The sequence below is a fragment of the Salvelinus namaycush genome, chromosome 16 (genome assembly GCF_016432855.1).
Source record: "Salvelinus namaycush isolate Seneca chromosome 16, SaNama_1.0, whole genome shotgun sequence".
In the NCBI taxonomy this organism is placed as follows: Eukaryota; Metazoa; Chordata; class Actinopteri; order Salmoniformes; family Salmonidae; genus Salvelinus; species Salvelinus namaycush.
In genome coordinates, this window is record NC_052322.1 from 19,960,544 (window position 1) to 19,971,351 (window position 10,808).

The following is a 10,808-nucleotide window of genomic DNA, read 5'->3' on the forward strand; positions in this document are numbered from 1 at the left end:
TACACTAATATTGCAGTTAGCCATGACAGCCTTCATAATAGAACACTTGTGACCACACACACACATCTAAGTATTGCACTTGGGGAAAAAACATCTTAAAGTAGAAATAGAATGAAACAACAGGCATTCTATTTTTGCTCTATTATAGTGGCCACTATAGTAGACATTGATCAAGTGCACAAGACTACATGTATGCACAAATAATGTTCACTGAGTAAAAATGTGTATTATCCCCCCTCACTCACGCACCAGTGTTACTGTCAAGTTCAACACAACATAAGCAAAATCTTTGGGCTACACTGCACATTATTACAATTGTACACTTTCTGCCTGTGGACATCTGTTCTACAATGTGCCAGCAGAGCATGATAGCCTTTGTTGGCATAATTGATCTCTTTCAGGCAGATGACACCTGGCATACCCTTTCTTATCCACTGTATTGAAAAAGTGTGTGGTGTTCCTTTCACCTGTCATCCAGTTTAAGCCAGGCCCAGCTACACTTGATCGCTGAATGCACTTGTTTGACAAGCAACGCCTCATTTTCCCCTAATTCTCTCATTCTGAAAATTAACTACATACTGTAGAAGGAAAACATTAGTTCACAGATAGTAGTTACTTTCGTTAGCTAGTTAACATTTCACACAGATTGCCAGGGTCCAGTAAGCAACTAACGCATTATAACTTGAACGGCAAGGAGTCGTATACCAGTTAATACTATAGCGAATTGGTTATGTGAAATGTGACTAGTTTGCATCCCTGCCTAACTCCTAACCTTAACCTAACTCCTAACCTTAACCCCTAGCCTAAATAATGTTAGCCAGCTAGCTAACGTTAGCCTTAGCCACCTAGCTAACATTAGCCATAACAAATTGGAATCCGTAACATATCATACGTTTTGCAAAATCTAACACATCATACAAAATCTAACACATCATACAAAATGGATTATGAACACCCACAAATTAATACATATGAAAAACGTACCGTATCACACTAAATGGAAAGTCTCGGATTTACGGACAAAATAATACAAAATTCTCGAGACCAGTTTGCAGCAGTTAGCTACACCACTAAATGGCAAAAAAGTAATTTACTACTCTAAGCACTACCTCAATTTGAATTTAGTTCACTACTCCTGAACACTGGAGTAGAGTTTATTGGCATTAATGTAATGAAGCAATCCACCTGCAATGTAGGACAATTTATAGGTAAACTGAGCGAGTGTTTTGGGGGTTAGGATTATCGCTTTTCGTGTTCACGGCGGACCTTGATTTAACAGCAATACAATTAAGGCACGCGGTGAATGCCAAGAGAGGAATCACGTTAACGTCGATCCAAATAATTGAAGTGATTGTATTTTAGGCAATCAAACAAAACATATCAACATAGTTACTTCAGGGGTAAGAAACATAGTTGTAGGCTATGAGCTCTGGTGATCAAACACGGGAAAAGTATATGGACACATTATTTGACTTAATCCATTAGCCTTGGTTTGATGTGCTGTGAATTATGTAGGCCTACAGTTCTGTTTGTTTTTAATGGATCATGGATTCAAAACTAAATAAAAGGTGTTTTGGGTTTGGGACTATACCATTGGTTTCATCAGAGAGAGTACAAGTATCTTGTGTGTTTTTGACCCAGGTCTGAAATGGCAACATCCATACTTCAGGCACCACTCTCTCATCTAACAAACAACGTGGGTCGTCGTCATCTCCCCCCCAAAAGGGAAACAGGCTGCTGTAGATGCAGACATTGCTACTTTTCACTCACAATGGAACAAACCAAAAACACTTACAATAGATAGTATACCTTTAATAATGACCATGATCAAATCTAAGAATGTGATAGTGACCTTTGATACAACGCATATTAAATTCAGGGGTGACTTAAACATTTGTTTTCTTACATTTTTATATATTCTCATGAATGAATAATTTCCAATACATAAATCTGATTCCTTCAAATCACACTCCCCTCTGTCTTTCGCATACAGACATACACAGTACAGCAAGCAGGTCCCGGAAAAAAGAAAAATCACACACAGATACCATATATACTATTCTCTGGCTTTTCATACACTTGACATTAAATCAGTCAAATTAATTTTAAGATGACATATTTGAGGCGTTCTCAGTTAGCATTGCCGGTACATTAAAGCTTAACATTTCTGAGGATGAATTGGAAGGGTTATATCTATGCTTTAATTCTGTTAAGAAAGGACAAGGATAAGAAACAGAGTGACAGGGCTATCTTGATTTTAAAAGCAGTACATGCTACATTTGTCCCCAAAATGACTTAGACCCCTGTTTACCCCAGTTGTTGGAATGATGGGGAACAGAGAAAAGTAACAGCTATGATTTAAAATAACAAGGAGAAAGACAACATAATAGTATTGTCCGGCTAAGAACTTGAGCTCAGACAGTTTACATTTCCACCCCATCAAGAAAAAAGAAAGGGACCTCCTTTGAGAGCGGATGTTCTAAACATCTTTCCCCTGAATCTTTTTGCTGACACACTTGAGTTACAGTACAGCAAATAAAGTTTCATTGACACTGTTGTCAGAAATAAAGTGTTAAGGCTCCACTGAAAAAAAGAAATGAAAATAAAACATCTTGTATCTCTTCTTCAACAATTTGTTGTCACAACAGTGTTAAGCCACGTGATACATTATTTCAAAAATATTTCTTTTTTTAAACATTAACATTTTCTAATGTCACAGCCTTTCACATTATATGCATCATTTGCAGAAGCTTTTCACATCTTCTACCAAGCCACAAGACCACCCTCACATGGACAAGAAGGGCATAACAGAACAGTTTATTTTGATTATGCAAAATAAAACTGGCCAAGTACAGTTATCAAACATTTGTCAAGATTCAGTTAATTGTCACATTCACTCTTCCTAAATCAGAACAACCAATACAAGCACTTAACGTTTCTCCAACACTCACACCACCACAAGTTGAACAGTCACTGAATATCAGCAGCATGTTAGATTTTTTTTAAAGAAGTGCAGATATTTGTTACTCATAGTTAAGGATGTGAGTGTGGAAGTATAGCAAATAAAGACCTGCCAGGCTAAAAATACAGAAAGAAAGAAAACAAAAAAGGATGAAGCAATTTGATTAATGGAAACTGACTTCATCCCTGCGCACGACTTAGAGACTTGGGAACCGGACCAGAAGCAGTGTGGCTCAAAGTTTGATGTGGGCCAAAATAAATAGGAGTTGACAATTTCTTTATGTCCTCTTTTTTCATTATCTAAATTCCATTATGTCCATCCAAGTATAACCATTGATCAAGCTATAAGGAGCATTCTTCTATTGTGGTTTACTTCGGTTTTGGCGTTCCTTGGGTGGGGAGAAATAACAAAAGTGTTACCATTAGAAAAACTTCACTGAATAAAAATCTTCCACTCCCCCTACAATGGTTTATTATTTCCTGAGAGACATAGGGAACAATGTCTTGATGGGCAGAAGCCGGATAAAAGGTGAAACACTCAGAAAAGGTTCTTTACCTGATCAAGTCGGGACCCTCTCTGTATTGGAGCTGGCTCATAGGTCTGTTGAAAGAAGTAAGAGGCATTTAGGGATGGTTACACCTCCTGCACAAAAAAATAAAAACAGCAAACAAATACAAAACGGTAGACATTTGGTCTGTGATGGGACAAATCAAGTAATACAAAACTCAGGTTGTCCCAATATTTTTAAAACATCCCTATGTAAAGGAGATATACACTGCATTTGGAAAGTATTCAGACCCCTTCCCTTTTTCCACATTTTGTTACGATACAGCCAAACGTTTTCCTCAATCAACATTGAATACCCCATAATTACAAAGCAAAGTTTTTTTAAAGTCGAATATACACTACCGTTCAAAAGTTGAGTGTCTAGTTTGAGAAACAGATGCCTCAGAAGTCTTCAACTGGCAGCTTCATGCAATAGTACCTGCAAAACACCTGCATCAACATCAACAATGAAGAGGCGACTCCGGGATACTGGCCTTCTAGGCAGAGTTCCTCTGTCCAGTGTGTGTTCTTTTGCCCATCTTAATCTTTTCTTTTTATTGGCCAGTCTGCCACGAAGGCCAGCATCCCAGAGTCGCCTCCTCATTGTTGACGTTGAAGCTGGTGTTTTGCAGGTACTATTTCATGAAGCTGCCAGTTGAGGACTTGTGAGGCATCTGTTTCTCAAACTAGACACTCTAATGTACTTGTTCTCTTGCTAAGTTGTGCACCGGGGCCTCCCACTCTTTCTATTCTGGTTAGAGCCAGTTTGCGCTGTTCTGTGAAGGGAGTAGTACACAGCGTTGTACGAGATCTTCAGTTTCTTGGCAATTTCTCGCATGGAATAGCCTTCATTTCTCAGAACAAGAATAGACTGAAGAGCTTCAGAAGGTCTTTGTTTCTGGCCATTTTGAGCCTGTAATCAAACCCACAAATGCTGACGCTCCAGATACTCAACTAGTCTAAAGAAGGCCAGTTTTATTGCTTCTTTAAATCAGAACAACAATTTTCTGCTGTGCTAACAATTGCAAAAGGGTTTTCCAATGATCAATTGGCCTTATAAAATGATAAACTTGGATTAGCTAACACAACATGCCTTTGGAATACAGGAGTGATGGTTGCTGATAATAGGCCTCTGTACACCTATGTAGATACTCCATAAAAAAAAGAAACTGCCGTTTCCAGCTACAATAGTCATTTACAACATTAACAATGTCTACACTGTATTTCTGATCAATTTGATGTTATTTTAATGGCCAATTTTTTTGTTGCTTTTCTTTCAAAAACAAGGACATTTCTAAGTGACCCCAAACTTTTGAACGGTAGTGTATATAGATTTTTATACATACCTTATTTACAAAAGTATTCAGACCCTTTGCTATGAGACTTGAAATTGAGCTCAGGTGCATCCTGTTTCCATTGATCATCCTTGAGATGTTTCTACAACTTGATTGGAGTCCACCTGTGGTAAATTAAATTGATTGGACATGATTTGGGAAAGCACACACCTGTCTATATAAAAAGGTCCCACAGTTGACAGTACATGTCAGAGCAAAAACCAAGCCATGAGGTCGAAGGAATTGTCTGTAGAGCTCCGAGACAGGATTGTGTGGAGGCACAGATCTGGGGATGGTACCAAAACATTTCTGCAACATTGAAGGTCCCCAAGAACACAGTGGCCTCCATCATTCTTAAATGGAAGAAGTTTGCAACCACCAAGACTCGTCCTAGAACTGGGCGCCCGGCCAAACTGAGCAATCGGGGTAGAAGGGCCTTGGTCAGGGAGGTGACCAAGAACCCGATGGTCACTCTGACAGAGCTCCAGAGTTCCTCTGTGGAGATGGGAGAATCTTACAGAAGGACAACCATCTCTGCAGCACTCCATCAATCAGGCCTTGATGGTAGAGTGGCCAGACGGAAGCCACTCCTGAGAAAAAGGCACATGACAGCCGCTTGGAGTTTGCCAAAAGGCACCTAAAGGACGCTTAGACAATGAGAAACAAGACTGAACTCTTCACCCTAATTGCCAAGCACCACATCTGAAAGAAACCTGGCACCATCCCTACAGTGAAGCATGGTGGTGGCAGCATCATGTTGTGGGGATATTTTTCAGCAGCCGGGAGGTACAGAGAGATCCTTGATGAAAACCTGCTCCAGAGAGCTCAGGACCTCAGACTGGGGCAAAGGTTCACCTTCCAACAGTACAACAACCCTAAGCACACAGCCAAGACAATGCAGGAGTGCCTTTGAGACAAGTCACTGAATGTCCTTGAGTGGCCCAGCCAGAGCCCTGACTTGAAACCAATCTCTGGAGAGACCTGAAAATAGCTGTGCAGCGATGCTCCCCACCCAACCTGACAGAGCTTGAGAGGATCTGTTGCGAACAATGGGAGAAACTCCCCAAATACAGATGTGCCAAGCTTGTAGCATCATACCCAAGACTTGAGACTGGAATCACTACCAAAAGGTGCTTCAACAAAGGGTCTGTATACTTTTGTAAATGTGATATTTCATTTATTTCATACATTTGCTAGAATTCCCCCCAAAAACAGGTTTTGCTTTGTCATTATGAGGTAGTGTGTAGATTGATGAGTAAAAAAAACAACTATTTTATAAATCTTAGAATAAGGCTGTACTGTAACAAAATGTGGAAAAGTTAATGGCTTTGAATAAAAAAAAATTGGGGGGGGGTCTTTACAAAAATGGATGAAACCTATCTGTGATCAGTTAGTTTAGTATCTTTGTGATCAACAAGAGACAGTAATTATGATTACCTTTCTGACAACCTCCTCTTCTTCCTGTCTCTTCTCATAGTGGGAGAAGTCATCAAAGATGGAGGTGGTGTGTTTGTAAGTGGCGATGATCTTGAGCACCTGCTTAGCCTTCTCCAGAGGGACCTCTTGAGTGTCCCTAGAGTTGGTCACCGGCTTGTTGTCGTTGTTTTCCAGCCTGATGTGCCTCAGCTGGCTATTAGGCACGTCTTTCACAAACAGCCAGTCCACGTCAAACTTGCCTTTCCACTTGTCCTGCGCCCAAACGCCAGCACTGGTGCCGTAGTCCACGGGCGAGAGCATCTCTGCCACGCCACAGAAGTGGCCGCTGCCATTGACGCTGAACAGCAAATAGACAGGGCCTTTGGCATTGATGGCACGGAAGGCTGAGTCCAGACGCTTGTTACCGTGCTCTGTGCTGCACCAGATGGAGTACTTGATGGAACGGTGGATGTCGTCCTCAGAGTAGCTCTTGATGATGAACACGCGGCCGTTCTTCAGGTTCCAGTCAAACTCCTTAGGGTTGTAGCTATGGGCAGCCCGCAGATTATCCAGAACCGGGTGGTTCTCTAGACCTGGGCCAGAACCTGGAGGCACACCTCCACCCCCACCACTAGAGGAACCGCTGTTGTCCATGCTGCCACCACCGTAGCCCGGGTTACGGTTGCGTGGAGCAACCCAGCGGGTCTGAGGGGGTGGGGCTGAGTTGTGGTTCTGGTATGACTGTGGGGGGGGCGGGCCCATGGTCATCTGCTGCACAAGGGACTGGGCAGATTGAACAGACTGCTGAGTGGGAGGGGGGAGCCCGTGGGGGAGGTGGGCATGGCCATGAGAGTGGAGCTGCTGCTGGTGGTGGGACAGTGGAGGGGCCACTTTGCTTATAGACCCCTTGTTATCCCATGTCCCAATGTCCATGTTGTGTTTGATGGGTGGTGGTGGCAGGGCTCCCCCCATGGGCATGCCTGGCTTGGCCTTCAGCTGCTGTGGCTTGGCTGGTTTGCTGGCGATAGCAGCCCAGGATGTGGGCTTAGGAGGGGGCATGCCAATTGGTGTTCCACCATTGCCTGTAGAAACAGCCTGAGCCACAGCACCACCGCCGATCACAGAGCCCACACTCTTCACGCCTGAGCCATTGCCCGACACATCCCCACCTATCTTCAGCCCCAGCATCCCCTGCTCCAGGCTGTTCATGCCTGGTGCCTTGCTCAGAGTGTCACTGTGGAACCCTGTCTGACCATCAGGGACTAGTGTGCCCCCCAGGGAGCTGGGAGGGTAGCTGTAGCTGCCACCATAAGCTGAACTCTGAGTCTGCTGGCCTTGAGACCCACTGGTACCCCAGGTGGAGAAGGCTGGGTTCTCAGGGAAAAAGTTAAACCTATGTGGGTAGATGCTGCTGCCAAGCCCCCCAGGCTGGCCAAAAACGGTGTCATGCATGAAGTGGTGGTCTCCATTGCTAAGGGGCGCATAGGGGGTCAGGTAAGGGATCGGGGGGTCGCCACCGGTGGACCAAGGGGCCTCGCTCAGGGGGTAGGGGAATCCAATGGAGGGGGCATAGTAGCTGGACAGGTAAGGGTCAGTCATGGATTGGTAGCTGTTGTTCTAGAGAAAAAAAGGAGTGTAAATACAATTTTGAAATCCTGATATATCAACATGACCTACCACCACAAACTCCAATGACCGTTAGCTTATACCCCAAAAACTCTGATTTTAGGACCAAAGGGCCATGCGTGCAGTGCTTAAGGCATCATCAGTAATTATGCAAATGTGTAACAATATCAGCTAACAACGTAGCCAAGCAAACTTCCCGTCCTCCTGTGAGACAATATTGAGTTGTGTTCCTCCCTGCAGCCAAGTAATTTTTTTTTTTTTTTTAATGTTCTAAATTCAGACACACACACACATTTCAAAAGTCACTCACCTGATTGGATTGGCCAGTGAGATAGGGCTCAAAGTCATTATCATGGACAGTTTCCTTCTGGTGGAGTGAGCCATTTTGCACTGAAACCGGAAAGACTGATAGTAGGGTTATTTATCACTGTGTGTCAAATAGACAGACACACATGTACATGTCTTTCTCCTTCATTCAATAAAAATATATACATGCTGAGAAGACCATAGAAATCTGATGTTAGCAATGTTGTTCTGCAGTCAGTACTGATTAACGCTTGGGTGTGTAAAAGCTGAAAGACATAAAATGCATAACAAGACATGCATCACTGACATAACAAGACAGCACTGTATTTACACCGCAGGTGCATTGTTTGTAACTCAGTCCGTGCATGGTCAGTGCTTGCTACCGGCAACCAGCTGAGCTACCTAACTAGTCAAAAATTATTTAGCTAACATTAACTACAGTGATCTTACCTTTAGCGTCTTGTCCTTTTGAATTCTTCATTCCCGAGTAATTGGTTAACATGTAAAAGAGAGATCTGTTTTAGCTGTCTAATTAACATCCAACACAAACTCGCTGAAAATTAGAAGCTCGCTTACATTAACGTTAGTTACCTAACTTTACTAGCTAGCCAACAACCAGTTTCCTAGCTAACTAAACACATTGCGTTAGCACAGAACCACAACTTACTAGAGCTGGTAAACCGCTGAAACTGAGCCTGACAATATTAATAAGGAGAATACATGTGAAATACATAACGTTAGGTTTTTAGCAAACCACATAGCTAACCAACGTTAACTAGCTAGGAACGAAACGTGGCGATGGCTTCAAATTATTATTGGTATAAAAAGTCTGATTCATTACGTGTTAGCTAGCGGCTAACCTGCTAACTATAGTGGAGTTAGCTAGCTAGATGGAATCACATCTCAGCAATTGGTGGATTGGGCGCACAACCAACCACCTTTCCTAAATGCAAGGCCTTGAGTCGACGCTGAGTGGATTTTTTCCGGGAAATACAGTCTGCCTACCTGAGGGTCAATACTTGTAGCAGACATAATTCATGAAGCAAGCCACTGGATTTGTGTAGAGCGTTTCAATTAGACGCGTTCCCTCAAAACCTGCGTTTTATTCGTATCCCAGTACAGTAGCTAGCAAGCTAATCAGCAAGATGTTTTCCTTCGTTACGGTCAGCAGCAAGCTAACTCAAACTACTGTTCAAAGGCTCAATTCTGCCAGTCCCCCTATGTTTACGTAAATCCAATTTGGAGATAGTCCTGGTGGTTTCAAAGGGTCCACTGTTAGGATTAATCCAATGTATTTTTGCTTTTTCCCCCTTATCCACCAAATTGCAGTTATTGTGCTGATGGCCCTGTTCACTTCCCCCAATAGCAGGTTCATCCGGGGTCTAAATGAAGGGGATTGACGTCAGCGGCACACCAGGCGCGGTGCCTCAACGACAAAACGTCGGAAGTCATGCATCTTCAATAGGAGGACTGCGGTAATCGCGTTTCAGAAATATCACTTGTGATCTTTAATGTTCTGCCGCGATGACGAGTCAGCGCGCTAACCAATCCAACGGAAGAGTGATGGGGACATTCTGAAAAGGGACGATTTATTTGGGGCACAATCTACTAGAATTAAGGTATTAAGGCTTTCATAATAACATTTAAAACCTTCACACTAGAGGAAATACTCTCAATAGAAATTTAGATATCATGTACATTATCTTGATGACTGTTACTACAAATATTCTGTATTAAACATTGCACTGAAGCCATTTAGTGATCTTTTTTCCCCTTCCACTCACACTTTTTAAAGACTCTGTTGTGTTTCTCACAAACATTAAGTTATATCTTGGTTATAAGTGTTTCATATAGAGAATGTAAAGCTGTATGTATTTATTATAGGCTCCAAGTAGACCTACAGCCCTGCAATCATTTTATAATATTCAGATTTGATGGACTGAACTCTTGAGTCGGGACTTGAATAATAGCCAGTGATACTCAATGATACTCAGTGGTTAACATGCAATTTAAAAAAAATCAATAGCAAGGCAAGTAAATGAGGAATATGAGTCAAAACATACCTGCACACATTGGCTAACAGAAAAGCACAGTTTATTCAAATAAAATTCACTTAAAGATACAGTCAGGGTCTTTTTTCCATCAGTGGCATGCAAATTTGAACAAAATTCAGAGGTAGGACTAAAAAATGTGAAGATGCTTTTTTACATGACAACCACTGACTTTAGATAATTTCTATCACAATATTGAAGATTATTAATAAAATGTCTTTATTTTCCTCTGCTATCTGGAATTTAATGTATGAACTGCACACACACGCACACACACAGGGACACTCATACCTTCACATAGGTCCAAATCCTAACTATAAATCTGTATACATAACTTTGATAATTTGCACATGACTCAAATGTTCATGCAAATCTTCCATTAACATCAATGTAGGACACACAATTATAGGGTTTGGTCCATTTTCAACAGTATGTGTAAATGCATATTTTTACAGATTGACACTAACATATAGATTCAATGGTTGTAAAGATGGGGAGAGGTCTGTCCGTAATAAAGAGATGCTCTGCTTTTCTGAAACCAGACTCCAAAAAGCAAGTTCTGCAGGC

General features: G+C 42.0%; 1 protein-coding gene across 2 annotated transcripts; it reads right to left on the reverse strand.

Annotated features, from left to right (window-relative positions):
- Window positions 1-1,791: 1,791 nt before the first annotated feature.
- Window positions 1,792-9,561, reverse strand: LOC120061143 (YTH domain-containing family protein 1-like). 2 transcript variants are annotated; one of them, XM_039010715.1, is made up of 6 exons: window positions 9,196-9,561; window positions 8,641-8,665; window positions 8,195-8,274; window positions 6,280-7,875; window positions 3,518-3,562; window positions 1,792-3,350 (listed from the first exon to the last, which is right to left on the reverse strand). In XM_039010715.1, exons 1-6 carry the CDS (start codon window positions 9,220-9,222, stop codon window positions 3,321-3,323), a joined length of 1,803 nt encoding a protein of 600 aa, XP_038866643.1. In that variant the 5' UTR covers window positions 9,223-9,561; the 3' UTR covers window positions 1,792-3,320. The 2 variants fall into 2 exon arrangements, with proteins under 2 accessions (XP_038866643.1, XP_038866642.1); XM_039010714.1 differs by having other exon boundaries at window positions 8,195-8,289.
- Between the last annotated feature and the right edge of the window lie 1,247 nt (window positions 9,562-10,808).